The following is a 27,070-nucleotide window of genomic DNA, read 5'->3' on the forward strand; positions in this document are numbered from 1 at the left end:
TTACCTATACAGTCTTAAACTGAGAGTCGGAAGACACTTTACAGACATAAAACTGTCAACTCATTTTTTTATATATATATATATGTCTTCGTTAGAACTACTTTACTTGTAACTTGCATATGTTACACTCCACGTCCACAAATACCGTACTGTTTGTGACGACATGCCGTTGGAATACGCAGCAAACAGTTGTAATATATTGAGACAGGTTCATATGGCTCAGTAACTCCACTGGCGTCCCAGCCAGAATTCCTTGATCTACATCATTCTAATTTATTGCCTTCTGTAAATGAATAACCATTTACTTCTCTAGCGTATATTTATTTTTATTTCCTTTTTACATTTAGTAATGCATTTATAGCAAGTGGACGTTCATTTTGAGGTCTTTGAAAAAAAGTTATCTTAAAATGACACCTTGATACTTGGCTGTTTCTTTACATAATTTATTACATGTGCGCGGAAGGTTTTCCTGTCTAGTAGTATAAATCCGAAACCGAGGGACAGCTCAGATTTCACAAACTGAAATGCTTAAGGCACTTGTCGGCCTGTTTTTCCCAGTTACATTTATGTTTAGTAATGATTTGTTCGTAGTTGAATTGCGAACTATAAAGACAGAAGTCACATTTGGGAGCGCGTGATGGCTTTCGGGAATGTGACGCCTCAAGGAAAATATGTGGTGTGTTTCAAAAGATATGGTACGAATTTAATGTGTAATAGCATCCAAACTAATTAAGATATTCGCCCTATATTTGGCTCTAGTGACAAACTATCTCACAAAAGTTTGATGCCATTCAATCCATTTCAGCATATGCGCCCCTTCTGGCACGTGCAAAGTCCAGCCTGTATTCAAGCTTTATCCACACTTGGCGCAACATAATTGCATCAACAGTGGCAATGGCAGCAACAATTTGCTTCTTTAAATCATTGATGTGGTTGACAGGCATTTGGTAGAACATATCCCCATAGAAAGAAGTCCATAGATGTAATGTCAGGCGGCCTGGGAGCCCAGGGAATTGGACCACCGCTGTGCCAATCCCGCGATGTAGAAACATCTGGTCTGAACACATCCCTCAGACTTAGTCCAGTGTGGCGGTGCACCATCTTATGGAAAACGGTCGTCTTGGCGGTCAGCAAGTTGTGGTAACGCAAACAGCTCCCGCACATCAAGGTAATTGAACCTGCGTGTCCGATTCGGTCTAATTAAACCATCCCACATATGGGTCCTTTTTTTGAATAGTCGAGAAAATGATGCTTCACTCACGACAAACTGGAACACACACAAACAAAACTTTGTGAGTTAGTGTGTTACATAAGCGAAGCATGGTGTGAGTATCTTAGTGTGGGTTCTATAACACATTGGATTTATAGTGTACCGTTTGAGACACTCCTTACATAATCGGAGCATAGACGAATGGAGGATCACCGAAGCGGTGTTACGGACCGCAAATGGAAAAATCCACTTACTAGCGACATCGACAAAAGGAAGGGTGTTATGTCTTATGGGTCGACGTCGAGGAAACGATAAAGCTGGTCGACTGTACGCATGCCACTATCGTAACCATTTGTGGAAAGTGGTTGTAAGGCGGCGAAATCATGAGAGTAGGCAATGTGTTGGGACGCCCACGCGCTATCACAAAACATGGTCAGAGGCATGCCCACTCGATAAAACTAGGTAGGGGACAATCTGTGGCACATCTCATTACAAAGTACAAAAAGTAAACCCTTGGTTCTTCAGAGAATCGAACCCCCATGTATACGTCAAGCGTCGGTTCACTTCACATATGACTTTGTTCTAAAAATTTGACGTTAAGCATGTAAGAAAGAGTGAGCTTAGAAAAGGTTCGAAATTTTTATTTAAAGCTTGTTCGAAGTCGTAAGTGCTCTCATTACGAAACGTTGGATGACTATAGTCTAGGTAATTGTCCTTTTTGAGCAAAATTTAGTTTTTCACGCAACTCGACGTTTATGAACTTCTGAACTGTGTGTCATACAATGATATAATTTTGCAGGTAAACTTCAGTGGTGTATATACAGGGTGTTTCCGTAAGAGGTGCAAAAAATGTAACAGAACATAGAGAATACTCCACTGAACAATTTGAGGTAGGAAACCTGGAGCCGGAGAAGCCACCTTAAGGAGATTTGGAAGTAAAGTTTTCTACCGTTATGTCTAGCGTTACTGTTTTCCAGGTTATTTACAACTAACGTGCGTACAAGCTTACACGTACTGTGCTATTTATTTACATGTACATTCTTAATTGCCTGCAAGGAAACGAGGAGGATGAGCCTTATTACTAGGAAGTCGTGATGCAGGTGTTTTTTTACATTTCCATAAGGTGGGTCTTTCGTATCATATTGACATTGTCACATGACAGAATTTGCTGTGAATCAACAGTATGACGGTGCACCACATCACTTCAGTGTGGATGTCCGTGACCATCTCAGTGCTGTATTTCCTGCGCACTGGATTGGAAGGGGAGATCCTATTCCATTGCCTGCGAGGTCACCTGACCTGAACCGCCTTCATTATTTGCATTGGGGATATCTAACGTCACTTGTTTATGAGACCCCAGTGGATATGGAGAGGGAATTAGTTGCCAGAATTGTACCTACCTGTTATGTGATTCGAAACACATGTTCGCCGATTTCATGCTTCCATTGAGGTTGATGTCCGTCAGTTTCAGCACATTTTGTAAGATACAGTACAAATGGTACGTTCATTGTGTCAGTGATGTTATTTACAATGTAAATAAAAATGTACGCAGTAATGTGATTTTATTCATATTATCTCCTTAAGCTGACTTTCCGACCCCTTGTTCCCTATCTCAAAATTTTCAGTGGAGCATCCTCTGTGTCCTGTTAAACTTTTGCGCGCTCTTACGGAAACACCCCGCAAAGTGTGTTCCGAGTAGACTTAGTAGTAACTAAGTAAGAAATTAAAACGTTATGCCTGATGCTGAACTTTTTGCTGCGAGAACAGCATCATTTTATGCGGGGTGGGACTGTCGGCGAGAAAAAGTTTCGTTTGAAATTGTTTTTAAAGTTCGTTCGAAGTCGCCAAGTGCTCTCTTTCTCAAACACCGGATGGGTACAGTTGGGGGTAACTTAAGCTTAGTGAGTTACGCGACTTCCAGGTATACACAGTTTCTGACTAACATTTGTCGTATTGTGTTAAACCTTCAACAGAATTACATACATCTTAATGAGTAGGTCATGACAGCATATTTATATGTTTGAATTCGGTCAGTGTTTATATGAAATATTGAAAATCAAATTTTTATTGCCTCTGGAAGCCGTTAGGCAACGTGTTACTGGGACCGTGGACCGTGAATATGGTTTGTCTGTTAGTAATGTATCGTAAGCACAAGTGTTTAGGAGCACACCGTTCAAAGCACACCGCTACATGTTCCCATGTTGACCAACAATATCGTCAGTTAAGATTGCTTTGGGTACAGGATCATAGAGTTTGGACCTCGGATCAGTGGCAACGTGTCTTCTCGTCGGATGGACTCAAAGTTCTTGTTACACTAGATCGATGATGTTGTCCATATATGCTGTCATCCAGGCGAACCGCTGCTTAAACATGAACCGCGCTACGGACACAGGTCGATAAAGGCAGTATTATGCTATAGAGGACATTCACCAGGGCTTCCATTAGACCTGTGGGAGTAATCGAAGGCACCAGGACAGCTGCGGAAGACAATTGCGGAACTCCCTTATCCCTTCGTGACTGTGACGGCATCTTTCAGCAGGATAACTGTCAATGTGACAAAACCAAACTCTGGTGGTTTGAGGAGCTTGATTTGAACTCACGTTAATGTCTTGGTCACAAAACTCGCCTTATCTGAAATCGATAGAACATGGACGGCAGCTCCGCGCCAAATAATTGTCGGTCCTTAATTTACGGGAATTGGGTGACCTGTGCATAGACATTTTGTGTCACATACCTGCGGAATCCTCCCAACCCATGTGAAGCAGAATAGCTGCTGTGCTGGGTCCCAAAGGTAGAATAAAAATCTGTAAAGCAAGTTGTCATGGCTTCTACTCATCAGTAATCCAGATACTCAAATCAGCGGCTTTGGCAAATGGAACCGCTGTGTTGTCAGATGCATTTGTGGAAATCGCCTTCGGAACGTTACCCTGATATTTTTCCCGTGTTACAACCTTTCCGCTACCCTATTAAGATCCCGCATTAATAAAATATCTTAGAGAAATTTAGATTTTTTCGTATTCATGTCATCCCAGAGCTCATCACGAATGATTACGTCAAGTCATTTGTTTACATACTGCAAATTCTATCCTTGTGAATCAGTCCCAAACCGCTGTATCCTTTCTATGTCTGAACGACTTGTTTATTCTAAACAGATAAATTAGAAATAGTAAAACCGGTACTCTGTGGGGTCATAGCGTTGAATGTTAGATCCATTAATCGGTTAAGAATGTTAGAGAACTGAGAAAGGGAAATGGATAGGTTGAAGTTAACTGGAAATTACTATAGAACGATGATAGAAAGGACAGGACTTCTGGTCAGGTGAGTACAGGACACGAAGCCAGCAACCGCCACAGCAATAAAAGTTTATATGCCAACTTGCCCGACGGATTATGAGGTAAAGGAAGTTATTCAGATAGTTAAAGCATATGAATTTCAGCCCTCCGTCACAATTAAATTTTCGATAGTGGGAAAAGGAGGAGAAAGAAAAATAAGAGAATGTAGACTGAAGGAAAGGAATGAAAGAGGAACCCTTCTGGTAAAATTTTGCTCAGAGCATAATTGAATCATTGCGTGGACAACGAAATTCCATTTTGCCAACGATATGTCCCGACAATCCCGGAAATGTTGTCAGCCACATTTTTGGCAAAATTGGCGGCCATTGTCTCCTGACAACGTTAACAGCAGTAGATTTACCGGCAGTAATTCTTAGACGGGCAGATTTCTGGGGCGGAAATATTTAGACGGGCGCTCTACACCCGCGAAATGGACGAAAGCTACGTAATGAATATGCATTTCGCAAAGAAAAGAGTTAGCAAGGAAAAAAGAAATGTGAATGAACTGCTTCACAAAGTATAACCCGTAAACTGATACTTTAAACAAAACAGTTTCCAGAAGTCTATAACACGATTTTGTATATATTGTTTAAAAGCTGTTCGTCCTAGAGTTGTTTAGAGTATATGAAATAGTAGTATGTACCAATTACAACTAGACTACCGATCACCCTTCAATTTTTGGCTACTGATGATTGATATTAAACTTTCAATTTAGTGTTTATGTTAATATTTCTGTGGCTCGCCAGTGCAGTAATAGAACCATGAATTTCATGAATGTGATGCTTCTACGGTCAGAGTTATCGGACGTGAAAGGTAATCTACACAAACGCGAGCTCGGTGGTCTAGCGGTTCTGGCGCTGCAGTCCGGAACCGCGGGACTGCTACGGTCGCAGGTTCGAATCCTGTCTCGGGCATGGGTGTGTGTGATGTCCTTAGGTTAGTTAGGTTTAAGTAGTTCTAAGTTCTAGGGGACTTATGACCTAAGATGTTGAGTCCCATAGTGCTCAGAGCCATTTGAACCATTTTGAACAAACGCGAGCTCATAAATTTCACAAATATGACACAGTACATCTAAGACTAGAATTATTGGACGTGAACGTTAATGTGCAAAATACTATAATAAAAAAAGACTTCTCCAAATTGCTGACGATCATGAGGGAAACAGTAAGAACTTAGATATAAACAATAATAACTCACATCTGAAACTCATAAACTACGACTGTAGCGGCCAGAATATCCTTTTTCAGACTCCGGCATTTTCGGCCAAAAAAGTTTTGCTTTTCAAAAATTAGTGGAATTCTAGAAACTTTTTTGATCACTCAAGTTTGCCTACAGTATGAATAATATGAGTTTGTCCTCATCACTGAGTGTAGCTTCAGCAGTTTTGAAAATAAAATCACCAAAATTTCGGACTTTTTCCCCAGTTATTTCGGATTAATATTTTAACTAAAGAGCCAAGGCTACCAAAAACGAAGAACATTAAATTCTGCATCGATCGAGTGCAAAACTTTCCTATTGGATCAAATTTTCTTATAGAAAAGTTACAGCAGAAAACTTTAGTTTTTCACGCTTTTCGAAAAAGACTCGTTTCGTCGCCATAAAGCGTGGAGCATTTGAGAACTGGCTAATTTGAAGTAGCTTTTTATGGAAGAAAGTTATAAACCACACATTTGTTTTCAGAAAGACACAGACATTGACCCAAAAAAAAAACTTCGCTTACAAGGAAATATAGCCATTTTTCTGTATAAGTAAATCATCTGGTTAACGACCAACATCAACTTTTTGCTTTCAATCACTGAATTTTTTCGATGTTTGTTTCTTTATTTTTATTATTGCTACAGAATATTTAGCCTATACGTTATTGATATAAGTTACGAAAACTATGAATGTACGTAATACTAGGGTATTACGTAAGGACAAAATATTTGTATACAAGGCTCATCATTGAAAAGAAGTCCGTTAGGTTTATTTTTCTGTTAGGAATAAACAAACTTAATTTATCCAACAATAAACTGAATTACCTATGATTATATAAAACTGCGTTAAAGTAATACAATAAAACGAAGTATCTTAAGAGTGAAATATTGTTTAGATATGTACAATTTGTATTTCTTAATTTTACAGTGTTACTTCTTTACACCCTTGGAGGATGAGGATCCGCATAACATTAAATCATATTCTTCCATTTTTTTCCATGTTCATATCCTCGGTGGGATCTCTTATTCCTCCTTCCAAAATGTCATTACCTATGTCACAGCGATCGAGGTCAGTATTAGGGATGTCATTTCGAACATTGGGGCGGGTTTGCAAATTGTACTACACGTAATACATGTAATGCTGTTGTTCCTCCAAGAACTGGCAAGAGGCCGAAAATTGAAGCATTGCAGCCTTATTGCAGTGGATCTCTCTCTTTCAAGCTTGAACCTGCGAATGCTTTCTCAGAGAATGCTATCGAGCATTTGTTTCTGTAGGAGGCAAAGAGGTGAGACTGAATGATGTCCTTGATATACATTTTTCAAAGATTTCATAGCGAAGGACATTTAATGGCTTCGTTTCCCCTTTGCAGTACAAAGCTGCTATGGACTTCTGTCCAGCACATCAACCTCATCAGCAGCAGAATTAGAATTGCTGAATATCTATGCTGCTGTCTTTAGGCTGTCCTTCGTCGCCAATGTCTTCAGGAGTTTGTTTTCCTTTGCCAAAAAACGACGAAGTCTTATCGCAACCACTGAATGCTTGTAAGAACAGGGTGTTGTCTTTCGATATTTGAGACGACTTGAAGTTTAGGGGCTGTAGACTACGTCGTCTTGTCTCCGTTTGTCTAAATTCAGTAGAAAAATGTTTGAGGGATAATGGAGCTGAAGCAGTCTTCATCACAAGGACGGTGTCCTTCTCCAACGACGACAACACAGTCCTGAGCAACGTCAACAGAAGTAGCTACAATTACACTTTCGGCGTCCTCAGCAGCTTGCTTAATACTTATTGTAATATTGAAGTGCTCACCCTCAAGTTGTGCTATCAGTGAAGAAATGAGGCGCTGTGTCTTTTGTTCGTTCGACAGAAACAAATCATTTGCTGTGGTTACTGACACTGATGCAGTAAAGGTGACGGCTTGGGCAGTACTTTCGGTGGCTCTGCTCACCCGCTCAGCCGATTCCGTGCTACTATCATTTGTTCAAGTCTGGTATACATCAAATACAGTCGTGAACTTTCTGCCATACCAACGCTTGATGTAATGTACATACTTTGTAATTGTGGAAGAAAACAGTTCTTTTGCCTCCCAAGTCAATCCTGTGCAACGGAAATGCTGCATCTACAACGCACTATCTTTTCGAAGTCGTTTGAATATTTAAAGACATCGAACAACTTGTAAAACACAGCTTTTTCTGTGTTTTCCGCATATCTACTCAGGCAGAGAATGAATGTGCTGAAAACTAAACTAGCGTGAGTGAATGCTGGAAGAAACCATGTAACTGAAAGCAGAAAGTCTATGTTGATCGTTAAACATGTAATTTACGTACTATTGAATCAAGGCGATATTTACTTACTAGGTAGGTTTTTTGTCACTTTAAAACACAATTTGATGCTCTACAAAATTTCTCCTATAAAATTTTGCGTCAAAATTGGCCAATTCTCAGATGGTGCACGCTTTATAGAGAGGAAACGAGTGTTTCGAAAAGTGTTAAAAATGGCCATTTTCTGGCGCAGATTTTCTATATGAAAATTTGATCAAATAGCATAGTTTTGGTACTCAATCTAAGCAGAATTTAATGGTCTACATTATTTGTAACCCTGGCTTTATCGTTTAAACTCTTAGTTGTATTTGGAGAAAAAAATTAGAGGTTTCCTTTTCATCACGGCTGAAGACCCCATCAGAAACCAGGATAAATTCAGATTATTCATATCAGAGGCCTACTTGAGTGATAAAAACAGTTTCCAGAATTCACTAATTTTTGGTAGGCAACCCCCTTTTGTGAAGCTAATTTTACTGTCCTACCTGTATATACAGGGTGTTTCAAAAAGGACTTTACAAATTCAAAAATTCATATAAACTTATTGAAAGAAGATACAGGGCTGGGTTTAGTGTTGTTTTGTAGCGAAACACATCAAGTTTTTTATCTTAAACTAAAGATTTTGTATGTGACTTCTGTTGGTTATCCTGCTCACGTACCGTCGGAAGTCAATTTCTTCCCAAAACTCGCTGTAGCATTGCAGGTGTAACTTGCTCAGTGGCGGCGTAAATTCGTGTCCTAAGTTCGGGTAGAGAGGCCGGTACAGGAGGTACAAACACTATATCCATGATGAATCCCCATTAAAAAAAAAAATTGAGTGTGGTCAGGTCTGGGGAAAGTTGGGGCCATGCTATTGGCGCATCATGGCCAATCCATTGACCTGGAAAGCGGTCACTTAGAACATCCTGGATGTCGGCCAGGTAGTGGAGTGGTGCACCATCTTGCATGAAGTAAACATTTCGTTCGTCATCCTTATCGATCTTCTATGTGTCTTTCTTTCTTTCTTTCTTTCCTTCCTAGGCCTTGTCCCGCGCCAACGCGGGTCAGCCTTATTTTTACGGAATTGGCAGTTTTAGTTGCAGAGGGTGGCCGAATGTCCATTCTGCCGCCACCCAGAACCCCCCGTGACACAAGTAGTATACCCCAGCTGTCTGCGTCTAGTGTAAGCCATGAAATAGTGCGAACGTGTTCAAAAGCTTGTGATTCGTGTAACTGAGGCGGAACGTGGAGACCAGCCCGGTGTTCACCTAGCGGGATGTGGAAAGCCGCCTAAAAACCACATCCAGGCTGGCCGGCTTACCGGCCCTCGTCGGTAAAAAAAGGGGCCGTACATTTTGTTCTTGCGCAATGCACAAAAAACGTTCAGTTTAGGGGTATCACGAACATGTTGCAATGTGTGATGTGGATTTCACTGCTCCAAATCATAGAGTTGTGTGTTAACCTTGCCACTTAGTGAAAGTCGACTCTTTAGAAAAGATGATTTTGTCCAAGAAATAAATGTTCATCTTCTTGTAATCGATTTAACATATCCGCACAGAAGTTCGTGGGAGCAATTTTATCTGTGTCTTTTATTGCTTGTACGATAGTCAATATGTACGTTTTCAAATGCAAAAGATTCTCACTCGCTCAGCAACGTCGTCGGACGTGCTCCATGTCTTAACCGAACACCCTGTTTCTACAAAACATTTATGCCACTCGTAAGTTGTAGGCCTACTAGGAGGATCTTTAGCGTACTTGGTACAGAAATTGCGCTGAGCTGCTGTCGCCTACTTCGATTCTTCAAACCAAAACAGCTCGCACGCTCTGGTCCAGTGAAGGTTCAAATGGCTCTGAGCACTATGGGATTTAACGTCTGAGGTTATCAGGCCCCTAGAACTTAGAACTACTTAAACCTAACTAACCTAAAGACATCACACACATCCATGCCCAAGGCAGGATTCGGACCTGCGACCGTAGCAGTCGCGCGGTTCCGGACTGAAGCGCCTAGAACCGCTTGGCCACCGCGGCCGGCTCCAGTGAAGGCAGCCAGCTTTAACGCAGCTGCCACTAGCGCTCCTTATGGTGCGATTCGGCCCTAACGAACTACGCGAGACAAAACTTGATGTTTTTTCCTACAAATTGGCACTACAGTCATCTCTGTAGGTACTATGAATTAATTTATATGAATTTTCCAAATAGTAAAGTCCTTTTTCAAACAGTCTGTATTACTTTTTATTACTCCGGTCGTACTTACGGAATGTATGGTTGTCTCATTCGCTCACTGCTGAGTTCCTGTAGATAACAAACAACAAATCTAGTACAGCATCTTTCGAACTGAAGTGACATGATATTATTTCAATGCTCAGATTCTATAATTCTACACTGCAGTGCTGATGGCATAAGAGAAAGAAGAAGGTGAGTGTGTGAGGGAAGCATTCATAAACAAGATCAGATGTAATATTGCACGGCCTTACGAAATATTCTCTACCGATGGTTGCGGTAATACGTTGGCAACTTCCTACAACGGGTTTCTCCATCAGGAATACTGCCCAGCCACAACGCATTACTGCCGTGTCTTACAACCATATAGCATCAAAGTTGACGGCAACGCTATTGCAGCCACATATTGCCATATAGTATGGCCCTTCTGAATGCACACCACCTTAACACTTTGTTTAAGAGCGTTGTGTAAGCTACGTGGAAACGACATGGAGACAGGAAAGTTTAAGATGGCTCACTTAATGGTAAAACAGATTTCGAAACCAGATTTTGAAGTGTAACATATTTTCAGGAGGTGATGTGGACTGTAACTATAGTTTGTTTATGAACTGTAAGTTAAAACCTAAAGGAAATTAAAGACATGGGACTTGTTTAAGTTAAAAGAATCAGAGGTTATCGAGAGTTCCAGAGGGAGTGTCAAGCAGCGTTGGAATGTGACAGGGGAGAGGAATACAATAAAAGACGAATACATGGCTTTGATAAATGAAATAGTGAAGGCAGCGGAGGATCAAATAGCTAAAAAGTCAGGGCCTAGTAGAAATGCCGGGATAACACGAGAGGTACTGGATTTAACGCAGGCGAAAGGCACTACAGACGTCTAAGAAAATGATACTTGAAAGTACAAAACGGCTAAGCAGAAATGGTTAGAAGACAAATGCAAGGGTATAGAAGTATGTGTCACTCGCGGAAAGAAAAGTTCTGTCTGTAGGAAGAATGAAAAACTTTGGGAGGAAAGAGAAGCAACTGTATGAATACAAAGAGCTGAGATGGCAATCCATTAAATATTATAGAAGGGAAGAGGGCGTACATGAAGACAAGATGGGAAATATGATACTATGAGAATAATTTGACAGAGCGCTGAATGAACGAAGAGGAAATAAGGCCCCTGGCGTAAACGATATTCCCTCAGAATTACTGAGATCCTTGGAGAGCAGCCATGGAAAAATTATTCCACATAGTGTGCAAAACGTTTGAGACAGGCGAAATACCGTTAGACTTCAATATTGTAATAATTCCAATCACAAAAAGCAGAAGCTGCCAAATGTATTACCGAACTATCAGTTTAATAAGTCATTCCGCTTTACAGAAGAATGAAAAAACTGGTAAGCCAATGTCACGAAGATCACTATCGGTTCCAGTGAAATGTAGGAACCGTACGACTTACCTTAGAAGATAGATCGAAAAAGGGTAACTTACGTTTATAGCATTTGTAACTTTATAGAAACTTTCTGGTAATGGTGACTGGAATTCTCTCTTTGAAATTCTGAAGATAGCACTGATAAAATACAGAGAGCGAAACGTTATTCTATTTGCTTTTACTAAACTTTTAGAGAAACGAAAGTGCAATTATGACTCGAAGGGCATGAAAGGAGGGAAGTAGTTGAGAAAGGAATGAGACACGGTTGTATCCTGTACCCGATGTGGTTCGACCTGTACATTGAGCGAGCGGCAAAGGAAAGCAAACAAAAATTCGGAGAATAAATTGACATACAGAGAGAAGAAATAGGAACTGACATTGTAATTCTGTTAGAGACAGGAAAGGACGCGGAAGAGCAGTTGAACGAAATGCATTGTGTCTTGAAAAGAGTTTCTAAGATGAGCATGAACAAAAGTTAGCCGGCCGTAGTGGCCGAGCGGTTCTAGGCGCTACAGTCGCAGGTTCGAATCCTGCCTCGGACATGGATGTGTGTGATGTCCTTAGGTTAGTTAGGTTTACGTAGTTCTAAGTTCTAGGGGACTGATGACCTTAGAAGTTAAGTCCCATAGTGATCAGAGCTATTTAAACCATTTTTGAACAAAAGTTAAATAAGGGCAGTTGAATTAAATTAGGCGATGCTGAGAGAATTAGATTAGGAAATCAGCCACATGATTTTTGTTATTTTGGCAGCAAAATAACTGATTATGACCGAAGTAGAGAGGATATAAAATGCAGACTGGCTATAGCAAGGAAAGTATTTCTTAAAAAGAGGAATTTGTTAACATCGAACGTAAATTTAAATGTTGAAGTCTTTTGCGAAGGTTTTTTGTGGAGGCTTTCACGACCGGATGACATATCTTCTGGTAAACCTTCCGGGATGTAAGGTCGTGGTCCATGAAGAGTTTCATGGACCACGACCTTACATCCCGGAAGGTTTACCAGAAGATATGTTTTTTGTGGAGTTATCATGTGTAGAATGAAACATGGACAGTCAACAGTGTTGACAAGAAGAGAATTGAAGCTTTTAAAATGTGGTGCTACAGAAGAATGCAAAAGAATAGGAGGGTGAATCGCGCAGCTAATGAAGTACTTTGTAGAATTAGGGAGAAAGATATTTGTGGCATAACTTTACTAAAAGAAGAGGTCGGTTGATTAGACACATTTTGAGCCATCGAAGGATCACAAATTTGCTATTGGAGGGAAGTGTGAGAGTAAAAATAGCAAGACTAAGGAATGAAGCAGGGCCGAATGAATGTTGATTGCTGTAGTTGCTGGGAGATGAAGTGGCTTCCAAAGAACTGACTGGCGTGAAGAGCTGCCACAAACCAGTATTTGGGTTGATGACGACGACGACAACAGCAACAAAAGATATGAAGTGTCTTGGGCTGACTCAGTGCGACTCAAGTCATTCTCTTTGCTGTGTACATTATAAAATATTGTAGCCAGTATTTGTCCTCTACTATATTTGACGAAAAGAGAGCTGTATCGTAAATACGGATGATGAAGGAGCTACAGGGGAAATAACGAAGAGGGTGTAATTCCCACGCAATGACTGCTATCGCAATTTCTCAGGAGTCTAGTGCACGATGGTCTATTTTGTGACATGAACAGTTTCTTAGCGGAGGCTAGATACATAGATTAATGCTAGCGGTTGCTGTTTTATGGGGCACGCTCGTAGAAGAACACGGACGGAGCGTTTCGTTTTTTTTTTAGGCCCGGCATGATTTAGACATCGTGTTCGCTGCGGCTGATCACATATCTGGCGGCATGAATAACGGGCGGCGCGACGTGCGACACGACTGCCCCCTCGCCGCCATTTATCTCCCTGCGTCTTTTCGCAATGGCGCGGCGCTGCGCTCAGATATCCGTGCCTCGGTAGCGCATGACACTCTCTCCAGCAAGGCGAGGCGTGTAGCTTTCCACTTTCCTTCGCTTGGCGTATCAGTTTTAAGCAAACTCGGAAATCAGAAGATTGTTAGTTCCTCTGGGGAAACTTGAAAAGATCTGAAAGGCTAAGCATTTTCACAATATTGATCTAAAAATCTTAGACATATCAATAAAAATTAAGGCGTAGACAGTTTCCTGTTTTGACAACATGTATCCTGGCGCTGATAGTAAGGCCAGGTGACTGAATATTAGTACTCCCTTAAAAAGAGCACACTGCCTGCTTAGGAGCACAGTAGATGGTGTAGAAGGGGTGGCGGGTGATCATTTTATCCCTCCTCTGCAGGCATCAGTCGTGCGTGCGTGTGTGCGTGTTCGCTCACTTTAGAATTGCCGGTGTATCACCGCAGACGGTTCAAGGTATTCTCAAAGAATAGTGTATCATTAGAGTCTCGTAGCACGGCGAACATTGTGAAGGAAACTGCATGCAATGGACACTTGGAGTTTGAGTGCCTAGCAAAAGCCTATTGCTCACAGTTGACTTCAAATCTAGACGTCATCAGTGAGCCAAAAAACACCGAAACTGGAAAGTAGGTGACTACAGGCGTGTAGTCTGATCCGACGAGTCACGATTTTGCCTCATTTTGAAATGTGCAAGACGTCGAGTGTGTCGACCGCCCAATGAGACGTGTAACCTGCGGCGTGTCGAATTGTAGCGCTGGCCGGAGGTGATGCTTTGTTGTTTTGCGGGTGTTTTTCGTAACTTGACTTGGGCCTACACATTCGGATGACCATGACATGAGCCAATATGTTTATTTCAACATCCCCGGCGACCAAGTCTTTCTTCTGCATGTTCGTGATGACTGAGCTGTGCACACTCACGTTCTCAGAGCTGTTCACGGGGCTACACGGATTCCTGGTTTGATGTACACCTGGGCACCCTACCTCATCTCGACAAGCCCACCAAATCAACCGATCTGAATCCCATACAAAATTCTGGGATTGTTAGAAATAGCAGGTGAAACGCGGCCATGAACTTCACTGCTGTTTGTTAGATCTGCGGGACTCTTCATCAATACAGAGCTTCAGCTGGATGTAGCGTACCTGCAGAAACTTATGGACTGTCTTCCTTGCCGAATTCAGGGAATTAGCTAGGCTACAGGCGGTATTACACGTTATTAGCACGATCTCTCTTGGTGGTGGTACATTTTTTTTGCCAGGTGTAAGTCAATAACATTATGCTGGTGATTACCTAGATGTAAACATAAAAACTGCACTTCTCGAAAGTGGGTGTAAGTCAATAACATTATGCTGCTGATTACCTAGATGTAAACATAAAAATTGCACTTCTCGAAAGTGTTTAGTATCATTGGTATTACAGTGTTCAAGAGTAGAAAAGAAACAAATCTTTATATGAAAAAGGGTAAGTTCCAAAAACTGTTGAATGTGGTCCTGGGCAGTACTCCCAAACGTGTCAAAGGCGTTTGACAGCGTGTGGTAAATTTACTCTGTTGGGGGTACCGGTATCCCAAGGTGCTCAAATCCAACCTGAGCGAGCGAAGTTTTCACGTCCGCGCTGATGATTGCAATTCTACAACGCGACAGATAAGGGCGCGAGTGCCGCAGGAGTCCCTACTTGGCACCCTATTATACAACCTGGACACCTCTGATATGCCTAAAACGCCAAGAGTCGAGCTAGCACTTTACGCAGACGACACTGCATTCTTCGCGCTTCGCGCTTGGTATTAACGCGCAACTAACGAGACTTCGTCTTCGGCAATCATGAGATAACTGCGATCATGGGCCACCAAGTCGAGAGCTCAAGATGAATGTGGCTAAGGGTCAGGCCCTTAAAATGACAAGGATAAAGCTGCCAGAAGATTTACGTCCGGTCCGAATTACGGGAAGCCCCATCTCAGCGTCGCGGACCGGAAAATATCTGGGCGTCATACTTGACAGACGCCTGACATGGGGACCGCACTCCTGTGAGGTAAAGGGTAAAGCATCGGGTAGATTACGAAAGGCGTCGGGTAAATTATGAAGGCTTTACCCCCTCCTCAACCTGATGTCGACGCTTCCCACACAATGTGGGGTCACACACTACTTGGCACTAATAAAGCCAATGATAGAATATGTCGCTGTGGTATGGGGCAACGCTGCTAATATCCACTTCAGAAAACTACAGAAAGTGCGGTACAGAGCACTCCAACATCCTCTGCGTCTTTCCAGTCGCTATCCAACACGTGACTCTCCTCGAGGTATCCGGAATCCCGATGCTCATGGATCACTTTAAACAGACTGCTCGCTGATTCGATGCATCGGCGCAGAAGTCTGAGTGCAGTTTTATGCCCAGTATGGCTAACCAAATTCACTAGAGACCAGCCACACTGTGGACGGATCTGCTGCGTGTTTAATTGCACGCTATGAGAAAATTGGGTAGTTACTGATTGACACAAGATATAACAAACACATCCGAGAAGGACAAACAACCATAAAACAGAGTAATAAGTAGGCAACGAATTCAGATGGCCTATACTAAGAACTAAAAAGACTAAAGTAGTTTCTGGAAGTCAAGTGACGGAGTGGAGAACTCTGATTGGTTATGGCCCGATGAAGCAAGGTTCTGCGATGAATGCACAAAATTCGCGCATTTAGATTAGGGAAAAAGCACATCAACTGCACAGGTCGTCTCTACACAAACGAAACTGCTTTCTGGTGAGCAGTGTAAAGTAGGCGAACGAATCTTCTACACATTCTTTTATGATACATAGAACAGTGAGCGCTACGTACAGATGGTACAGCAACACTGTTTCTGAAGACCGTCTACAGTACACGTGGTTTCATCCGGAAATTTGTGCGACCCGATAATTTTTTCAAGTTTAGAGCAAAGCTAGAAGAAAATTTCTTCATCTGTATTATGCCAGTGAAGTTGATTCAAACTGACGTAGGTTGCAGTAGTTATGCAGAAATAAAGAGACTTGCAGAGGATAGACTAGCGTGGTGAGCTTGCATCAAACCAATCTTCAGGTTGAAGTCTATTTTCATAGGACTGATCAGATTTTCCCTGTTCCGGGAAGAGTCATTCGGAAGCCACTTAGTGTTTGTCCAATAAACCACCTTTTGTCACATCGTCTGATAAATTGTAACTGGATTTTTTCCCCCTTCTTGCTTGATATCCAAAATAAGTTTGAGGAGTCTGCATCATACTGGACGACTGCTGCAAGGAGTTAAATTATACTTTTGCTATCGGACATGATTACAAGTTTTTGAGATGATGCTATCCTGTCATACAGCACCGCTTCCCGATTGGCATTGCTTCCGTGGAGAAAACAGAAGATTCCTGGGAGAGAGAAATTTTATGGCGGTAGGTGCTGTTTCACGGAAAATAGCACAACCTACATTATTTATGTCAGGGGCTTCTGATCCTTGAGTAAAAATTTCGTACATGCTTTTCTACTTTAAAGAATGACATTTCGGATTTATGATTCTCCCTTGTGTATGTGGCAGATAGCGGCTGTTAGTATAATGAGCGTTCAGTACATTTATTAGTGCATCGTATTCTGGTGAGTAGGATGGCTACGGTATTTCTCAGTGCGTCATGCATGGGGCCTCCTCCCGTGGGAAGAACGACTACTTAGCTTAATCCCCTCTGTGCCCGCTGTTGCTAGCCTAATCTAACACTTCCGGTCCCTGCAGAAGGACCACAATGGGGGCTGTTGTATTTAGATTCCTCGATTAACATTGTATCTTGAAACATTGCAAGTACGATTTCGCTGGATAGTTTGCGTGTATCAATAACCGCCTGCCATTTCAGATTTTCAGCGTCTCCGTGATTCTCTCACATGGGCTAATCGAAATTGATTAGTTCCGTTATTCATTGTGTACGTTCAGCATCTCATTTTGCTCGGCTGGTGTTGGTCTCTCACACTTAAGCAATATTATAGAATAGGCAGCATTACTTTTTGGTAGGCATACTCCGTTGTAGAATGATTGCATTTTCGCATTATCCTCCCAGTGTACAGTATTCTGCCATATGCTTCACAAACAAATGAGCTTATGTGACCATTCCATTTCATATCTCCACAAATCGTTACACACAGAGGCCGGCCGGAGTGGCCGAGCGGTTCTAGGCGCTACAATCTGGAACCGCGCGACCGCTATGGTCGCAGGTTCGAATTCTTCCTCGGGCATGGATGTGTGTGATATTCTTAGGTTTAAGTAGTTCTAAGTTCCTCAGAGAAGTCCCATAGTGCTCAGAGCCATTTGAACCATTTTTTGTTACACTTAAGAGATTTGGGTTGTTTGATTCCAATTGGGACTTGTTGTAGTCATAGGATTGTAAGTTTTTTCGTTTTACGTAGTGACACATTTTAAATTTCTGAATATATAAAGCAAGTTGCCAAACTTTGCACTAAGCTCTGCCTAGATATTAGTATAATTTTCCAGGGCTTAAATTGCAAGAAAAGAGGTTCTGGTACTGTGACCTGCGTGGTGTTTTTGAAATTTAGACATTAATTTAATGCTTTTGTGAAAACATTAAACGTGCGAGTACAACGGTTTTGCTTCAGCCGCAGCAAAAGTTTTCGTGCCACATCTCAGAATCTGCGATTCTACTTTCTTTTTCCGCCAGAGGTACTGGTAGGGGAGTGCGTAGCGTCACAAATAGAGCACAGGTTTTTTTTTCAGTTATTTAATTATGGGTGACTGCATCGACTGCAGAAGTTTCGAAGTTACTATTGATATTGTCTGCCAGGCCGTTAATATACACTGTCCAGTCACATTAATGTGACCACGTGTCAAAAGCCTGAATAACTATGTTTGTAGTGCACACCGCTGCGAGACGTTCAGAAAGAGACAGTGAGGTTTTGGAAGGCCGACAGGGATGTGGGGCCACGCTTACTCCAGTGCCGTGGCTAGCTGCGCTGTTTTTCTCGGTTGAGAATCCATGGCGCGAACAGTTCGGTCGAGGTTGGCCCACAAGTTCTGGATTGGGTTGAAATGCGGAGAATTTTGTGGCTCGGGGAGTATGGTAAACTCATGCTGGTACTCTTCGAACTACGCTTATACGCTACGAGAAGTGTGACGCGTTGCATTGTCCTGTTGGTTGATTCCATCGTGCCGAGCAACAGAAACTGCATGTAGGGGTTGTCCTCAAGAACAGCGGCATGTTTGTATTGATACATTACGCCTTCCAGAATTACGAGATCACCCGCAGCACATTCCCCAGGCCGTAATGTTCCATCCTCCGGCCTCGACCCTTCCAACAATTAGTACAGGGTGTTTGCTTTCAGTCCGACGGAGCATAAAACGTGATTCATCTAAAAAGGTCAGCTGTCGCCACTGTGTGGAAGTCCAGTAGCGATATTGGTGTGCAAATTCCATCCTTCGTTACATATGAGCACCAGTCAGAATGGGCGCATGAACCAGGCGCCTGCTGAGGACACCCATACGCAGCAATGGTCGTTGAGGAGAAACTGTTGGTAGCCCCTTGATTCATCTGGGCGATCAGTTACTCAAAAATTGCACGTCTCTTTGCCCTTACACATTTTCACAGCCGTTGTTCACCTCTGACGTATACGGCCCTTGGAACATCCACAGTTGCCCCAGCGCTGGTTTTGGATAGCGCCATTTTGCCAAGCACGGCTTACTTTAACCATGGTGGCATAAGAGCACTGTATAAACCGAAAGCCAGTGATCTTGCTCCTTTGGGCGTCAGAAGGCTCGCTCCCCTACATCAACTGCTCAGTTTTCCGATCCCCCGATATGCTTTATGTATCCTCCACTGCTAGTGCTGCCACCTGCTTTCTGTGGGGGGATTACTGCACGTTGACGTCGAACATAGACAGTGGTCACATTAATCTGACTAGACCGTGTGTAACGTGAACAGCGAGGGTTCCAGCACACTTTTTTGTGGTACCCCAAAGTTCGTTTAGCATCTGTCGATGACTTTCCATCCAAGATAACGTGCTAGATACTCCCTACCAAAAAGTCCATAATCCTTGGGTAGCGGTCATCCACTGCAGTAGTAGCCGTTGGGCGGCCCGAGCGAGGCATGTCGTCGACAGTTCCTGTCTCTCTATATCTCCTCCATGTTCGAACAACATCGCTTTGGTTCACTCAGAGACGCCTGGACGCTTACCTTGTTGAGAGCCCTACCTGGCATAAAGTAACAATGCGGACGCGATCGAAATGCGGTATTGACCGTCTAAGCATCGTTGAACTACAGACAAAACGAGCCGTGTGCCTCCTTCCAGGTGGAATGACTGGAACTGATCGGTTGTCGGACCCTCTCCGTTCAATAGGCACTGCTCACGCTTGGATGTTTACATCTCTGAACAATCGAGGGGCTATGTTTGTGATACAATATCCATAGTCAACGTCTATTTTCAGGAGTTTTTGATGTGTGTAGTACAAAGCTTATGATAGTTTTATCTCTAGCAACGTAAAAGGAGCAAACATTAGTAGCAAAAATCTCGAGTAGGTCGTGACCGATTTATTTCAACTTTTCACACAAAGATACTCTAATAAACATTCCTGCGAGCGCTGTATGTTTTTTAAACATGTTTTCTGTTAAACTGAATGCGAAAAATAAAATATTATGCTGTACCAATTCTTTCTCTGTCGCAGTCAGTTTCCATTAGAAAAATCGTTTTTCCCATACATGTTGCATCTTCTTATACGTAATTTTAAACGAAAATTGTATACTGTTAGCGCAAATAAAGTTGATACTCGGCGCGGTGTCTAATGGGAGCGACCGTATATGGGGAAATGCCTTTACGGCCGTTCCCACCGGCCACCGCGCCGAATGTTTTGCTTAGTCGCTCGCAGTCGATTTTAACAGAAAACCTATATAATAAGAAATTTGTTTTAAAGATTAATTGGTTAATGATTAGAACACTACTACGCAATCGAAATCATCCGAAAGTTAAAAATGCTGCTCGTTTCTAGATTAAAACTACAGGAAGCAATGCCGTTGAATCTACCATCTTCACGTGTTCTTAAACTCCAGAGCTCGCACTCAAGCCCTGTGTACCATTGATCCTAAGCGATTTACATTCGTTTTAAGCAACTTCAGTTCCCAAATAGGGTTTCGCTTGCAATATACAAGACTTAAGGTCATATATTCAGATACTTTGAAATTGATTTAGGGTGAGTGTTTTTCGCATTGTCAATGGTATGTTGCCCTCTCATGAACTGGTAGTTCGGAAAACCAGTTCATACCCTTATCACATAATATCTAAAAAAATGTTTTGTGTGCTGAAGTTTTGTATTGTGAAATTCAAAAAACCTTAAAACTGTAAAAACGAAAACAAAGGAGGATTTTTCACAAAAAGCGAACATTATTCTCCGTTCTCCACTTCATATTTTACATTGTCTACACTCTACGAACACACGTAACCTCAAAACTCGTGCAACTAGTGTCGCCAAAGTTGAACACGACGAAAGTGTATAGTTTCACCACCGAGTTGCGCAAACGCAAGATCGCAGGTTAATGTAAGCGCGAGATAAGGCATTGCAAATGTGAAATGCTGGTATTTTAATAACCGGTGTAACCGCCAGAATATTGAATGCAAGCTTGTTGGAGACAGATCTGATGATGGATTGGGGCAAGGCAAAATGTCGATACGCAATACAGCATGTTGGGTTACAACAGCAGTATGAGATCGAGCGTAATGTTGTTGGAAAACACTTGCTGGGACGCTGTTCATGAATGCCAGTCCAACAGGTCGAACATCAGAAATACGTTCAAATTTGCAGTCAGGGTGCGTGGGATAATCATGAGAATGCTCCTGCTGTCATACGAAATCGCGCCGCAGACGGTAACTCCAGGTAGGTGTAGGTCCATGCAGACAAGTTGGTTGCAGGCCCTCAACTGGCCCGCTCCTAACCAACACTGGCTGAGCCCCGCTGCCATCACCAGCACCGGGGCTAAGCCAGTGTTTATTAGAAAATACAACAGATCTCCACTATGCCCTCCAATGAGCTCTCGCTTGACACCACTTAAGATGCAAATGGCTGTGGTTTGGGGTTGAATGCCTCAGAGCTGTCCTTGAAGTACCCGACTTGTTACAGTTCGTTGTGTCACTGCAGTACGATGAGACAGAGCCTTACGCTGAACACGATAGTCTTCCCTCTCGGTAGAGCCACGTGGTGTCCGGACCTGTCTTCTTGCGACCTTACATTCTCGTGACCACCGCTGCCAGCATACAGTGGCTACATTTCTGCTAAGTCACAGTGTCACAGAAGAAACATCTAGCTTTTTATAGCCCCATTACACGACCTCGTTCAGACTCTGCGAGATATTGACAATGGCGTCTGTGTCGGTTTGTAGGCATTCTTGATTAACATCGCCGGCCGTTGTGACCGAGCGGTTCTAGGCGCTTCAGTCCGGAACCGCGCTGCTGCTACGGTCGCACGTTCGAATCCTGCCTCGGGCGTTGATGTGTGTGATGTCCTTAGGTTAGTTAGGTTTAAGTAGTTCTGAGTTCTAGGGGACTGATGACCTCAGAAGTTAAGTCCCATAGTGCTTAGAGCCATTTGAACCATTTTTGACTACCATCAACTCACCACGTCCAATCTGAAAGGTGACTAACCCTCACGACCATTAAAGAGTGTATTTAAACCTAACTTGATTTGTATCATCATAGTAGCGCTACTAGCGTCACTCTTATGCGACAGGCGTGAAATTTTTATAGACATCACTATCCAGGTGTAGAAATCCGCCTTCCGACTTTCGTTGGTGTCACAAGTCTCCTCCTTGGTGTTGTGATTTTTTTTGCGTCAGTGTACACGGAATGACATTTAAGTTTGGTTACACGCTGAGATGTGTTGTTATTGTTGGTGTAAGACAGTAGCCAGCGCACACGCCTCTCGCGTCACGCTGCCGGCTGTAGCTCTCGTAGGGCGCACTCCGCTGTAGTGCGTGGCGTGGAGGGCGGCGCTCGGCTCATTAGCGGCCGGGGTCAAGGGCCACGCTGCTGACGCCGCGTGCAACACCGCCTCATCCTGGCCTCCCTTGCTTGCAGGAGCAGGCCCACGATGCGAAACAGCAGGCAGCGTCTCCCGAGGACACCGACGACCTGTCCCCCCTGCCGTCGGCCGCCCAGCAGCCGGCCAGGCGCAGGGGAGGCATATCGGCAGAGCCCGTCACGGAGGAGGATGCCACCAGCTATGTCAAGAAGGTGAGTACATTAAAAACTATAATGGTCAAATATCCAAATAATTACCATTTAGATGTAAGCATTCATCATCGGCAAGTTCCGTCTGCCCCGTGACAGCACTTGCAGTTCTTCGTCTTACAAGGAGAGGACCCCACGGGTGCTACCGAGTGTTTGAAAGAATCTATACGGTGGTGTAGGTTAGGGTTCCAGATATCTCACCCAGCAGCCATTCACCCTGGTGGGCACTCGTTTACGACTAATCGACGAACAGAAAATTCGTAATTTTGAGTAACTTTCTAGAGTCTTCCTTAAAATTGACATTTGTGTACCCGATGATGTTGTAGCGTATTGGTTAGCGAACGAGCTTGCTTGTGTGTTCGAATCTTGTCAGGTGCTTTAAAATTTTTCATATTTTTTTATTTTCAGTTAATTGGTTTAAATGTATTATTTTAATTTCTAACACTTAAAACGCAGTTTTAATCGTCACTTAACTTCATCTACTTTTCATTTTTTGTCATTTTTTCCATTTGAAATCTTTGTGCATGCGAGTTTAATTTTTTTGTTACTTTCAATTTAATTTTTTTTCCGTTTCAGAATATTATATTTTCGTCCGTTCATTATTTGTTCCTCATTTTGCGCGTTTGTTTATAATCCCGTCTTTCGTACTTGTATTATCTTGTCGATAGTGCAACACGAATTTGTATTTTAAGTGTTTGTATGACAAGTACCGCAAAAAAAGAAATGTATATCTTGTACGGAACGAAACATATACTTTTGACACCATTGCACAGCCAATATGATTAGATTATTTCGTCGTTTTTAACCGATGGATAGGCATTTTCAGACGTTTAAATATTGTGACACACAAATAAAAATAATTAAAATCAAATGCACACAAACGGAAACCACAACTTGAAAACAATAGATTTATTTACTTTTTGCTAATTCTTTTTATATTCATTGCTTACTATGATATATGGATTTTGTGAAAATTATAAAATTACATTTTTTGTATTATCAAAGGGTTAATCATTGTTTCATTGAAAACGTTTCGCCAAGTCTGCAGGTAGTTGCCTGAGTGTTGAATTACCGAAAAGCCGGCCGAAGTGGCCGTGCGGTTGAAGGCGCTGCAGTCTGGAACCGCAAGACCGCTACGGTCGCAGGTTCGAATCCTGCCTCGGGCATGGATGTTTGTGATGTCCTTAGGTTAGTTAGGTTTAACTCGTTCTAAGTTCTAGGGGACTAATGACCTCAGCAGTTGAGTCCCATAGTGCTCAGAGCCATTTGAACCAACCATTTGAATTACCGAAAAGCGGAAGTTTTCACAATTTTTTTTCGCCAACTTCCTGTACCAGTTCGGTGCTGTCTACAGGCAGCCAGCCAATTCTGTCATCATCATCATCATCATCATCATCATCATCATCATCATCTTGAACATATGTTCGTTCTTGCCCTCGTCAAGAGACGAGAACATTGAGGATCACAACCTCCACTCATCACATTCAGACCATACAAAGATACATTTCGTGATGAATGTCATCAGCATTGAGGTTTTTTTCCGCCAACTGAAAGTAGTATTTCATAACTGATTTTACATTTGGTGGAATTTTCAGTTGCAACATTCTGTTCGCACGGCTACATTAGGCAAACGAGAAGCAGTGTGGCTTTCTCGCTGTCGCAGCTGTAAGCACACTCCGTTCCCTCCAGTACTTCCCATGCAACGTGAAAACAGCGGTTACTTTCTAGATAGCTCTCGTAGAATATCAAGTGCTACTCTGTAGTGTGTGCGGTAGCTTTCCATTGGCTGGGAGGGAGTACTGTTGTTGCACCAGTCTCTTTCATTCTTCCTCTGCCAACCTTTCTGTATTGTGGCTTTAAATCATTGACTCGAAATTAAGTAGTTCAGGGTCCTCAGGCAGTAATTATTCACGTTTAACTTTCCTAACCATGTTCTGTCCCTACATCGCAAGAAATTTGCATTAGTATGTCACCAATCAGGCAACACGTCCTCTTTGTGTGCAGGAATTCCTCTCAAGTAACAGCAGTAGCAAATTATCACTCACTTGTTGCGAAAAAGACAGTTGAAGAGTTACATTAAATATAACTACCCGTGCATTGTTCAAAACCCCCAAATCTAGAACTGTGCACAACAAAAACGAAGCTGGAACGCAGTAAGTCCAGAGTCTCGTCGAAGTAGTTTGTCCAAAATCACACGCGATTCTGCCAAAGCTAAACTGTGGAGCTGACGTGAGTGAATATCGATAAACTGCATCTAATGAGTGACTTCCAAACCGATCGGCCGTGACGGACCGTGGGGCGGTCCGTTTCAATGCTAGCCACGATGACGTACTACACCGTATGCCTACTCCCTCGCTTGACATAAAATGGAATTCCTTTCTGTCTTCAGTAACCCGCAGTCAGGTCGTTGTATAGTGGATATATTAAGACGTGGTATTATTTTTTCTGACGTATTAAAAAGTATTAAATATTCAAGTGGCTTATTTCTCTTTATACACTAAGGTGACAAAAGTCGCACGATAGCGATATGCACGTATACAGATGGCTGTAGTATCCCTTACACAAGATATAAAAGGGCAGTGCATTGGAAGAGCTGTCATTTTTACTTAAGTGATTCATGTGAAAAGCATCCGACGTGACTTATGGCCACACGACGGGAATTAACAGACAACGCGGAATGGTAGTGGAGCTAGATGCATGGGAAATTAAATTTCGGGAATCGTTAGGGAACTCAGTATTCTAAGACCAACAGTGCCAAGAGTGTGCCGAGAATACCAAATTTCAGGCATTACCTCTCACCACGGACAACATGTGGCCGACGGCCTTCACGTAACGACCGAGAGCAGCAGCTTTTGCGTAGTGTTGTCATTGCTAACAGACAAGCAACATTGAGTGAAATAACGGCAGAGATGAATGTGGGACGTACGACGAACTTATCGGTTACGACTGTGCGGCGAAATTTGGCGTTAATGGGCTATGGCAGCAGATGACCGACGCGAGTGCCTTTGGTAACAGCACGTCATCGTCTGCAACGCCTCTGCTGGGCTCGTGACCATATCGGTTGGACCATAGACGACTGGAAGACCATGACTTTGTCAGAGCAGTCCCGATTTCAATTGGTAAGAGCTGATGTTACAGTTCGCGTGTGGCGCAGGCGCAACGAAGCCATGGATCCGGGTTGTCAACGATGCAGTGTGCAATAGAGTGGGTCGTTCGCGAACTAACGGGTCCAAAGGAACGGTTCACAAAGATGAACGGAACGAGCGAGGAACGAATTGTAAGGAACGGTCTTTCATAGTTCACTTCGGGAGCGGCTTTCTACTTATAGTTCCCGGTCTCGTTCCCGCAACGGCACTTCGCTTCGCACGCCCATTCTAGATCTGTTTCAAACCTTTTTTTGAACTCTGAACTTCTGGTTCTTTTCGTATTCTATTCAGCGACCACGACTGGTAATTAAAATGTATTTTATAATTACGGAAATTACATAAAAATTACGTGGTATGTAATACATACATCTTTTCAGGTAACAAAACGGCGTATCAGCTTACTTCACTATTTCGATAAACAGCAGAAGTAATACTTGTAAAAAGGCAAGATTTTATGTTATTACACATGCAAAGGACGTCAGCACGGCACACAACAGTGGCCATTTTCCTTCTTTTTTTGATCCAAGGTAAAAGAGCATGTTCATTCTTATGGAAGCCAGACCGACTTACAACAGAATGAAGCCCGCGCTTCGTAATCGATTGTATGATACCGCATTTTGATAACTCCTACAATATTATTTCAGTGGTACAGGGTGGCACACGAAAAATCGGCTCCGAGTACTAGACTGCTCATTGTCGCTTACCAATCATCGTCTGTTGTTTCGAAGTTGTTTGCATTAGCTTATTTGTTATTTCTTCACTGCATAATTACTACATGTTTATCTATTCTGCTCGTAGCGGTCAACAAATCGTGAGTAATTGGCGAGCAGTCTGTACTCGGGGCTGGTTTTTCGTGCACCACCTTATATTATTTCATTGCGATCAGCCACACAACGCTAAAGTTGTCTAAACGAGATGTTATGCAGAATCACGAAAATTACAAGTGTGTGAGAATTCTGTTATGAACAAAACCTCTGTTCTCTAGGGGGGAGGCAAGTGCCCCTCTTGGCGCTTTCCATCTTCAGTCACCTATGCTACTAATTTTAAGTTTTTCATAAGAACCATATACCAAGCACAGTGAACGGTAAACGAGTAAAAAAAAAAAAAAGAAGCTATCACCAGTGAACTAGT

At 42.6% G+C, this 27,070-nt stretch overlaps 1 protein-coding gene across 3 annotated transcripts in view; it reads left to right on the forward strand.

The window, feature by feature from the left end:
* Window positions 1-27,070, forward strand: part of LOC126252911 (cAMP-dependent protein kinase type I regulatory subunit) — a 266,576-nt gene that overhangs the window by 200,392 nt on the left and 39,114 nt on the right. For all 3 annotated transcript variants that reach the window (XM_049953892.1, XM_049953893.1, XM_049953894.1), the window contains exon 2: window positions 22,641-22,796. In XM_049953892.1, coding sequence (XP_049809849.1) covers window positions 22,641-22,796 — 156 coding nt within the window. The remainder of the gene's footprint in view (window positions 1-22,640; window positions 22,797-27,070) is intronic.

Source organism: Schistocerca nitens, chromosome 4 (assembly GCF_023898315.1).
Source record: "Schistocerca nitens isolate TAMUIC-IGC-003100 chromosome 4, iqSchNite1.1, whole genome shotgun sequence".
Taxonomy (NCBI): Eukaryota; Metazoa; Arthropoda; class Insecta; order Orthoptera; family Acrididae; genus Schistocerca; species Schistocerca nitens.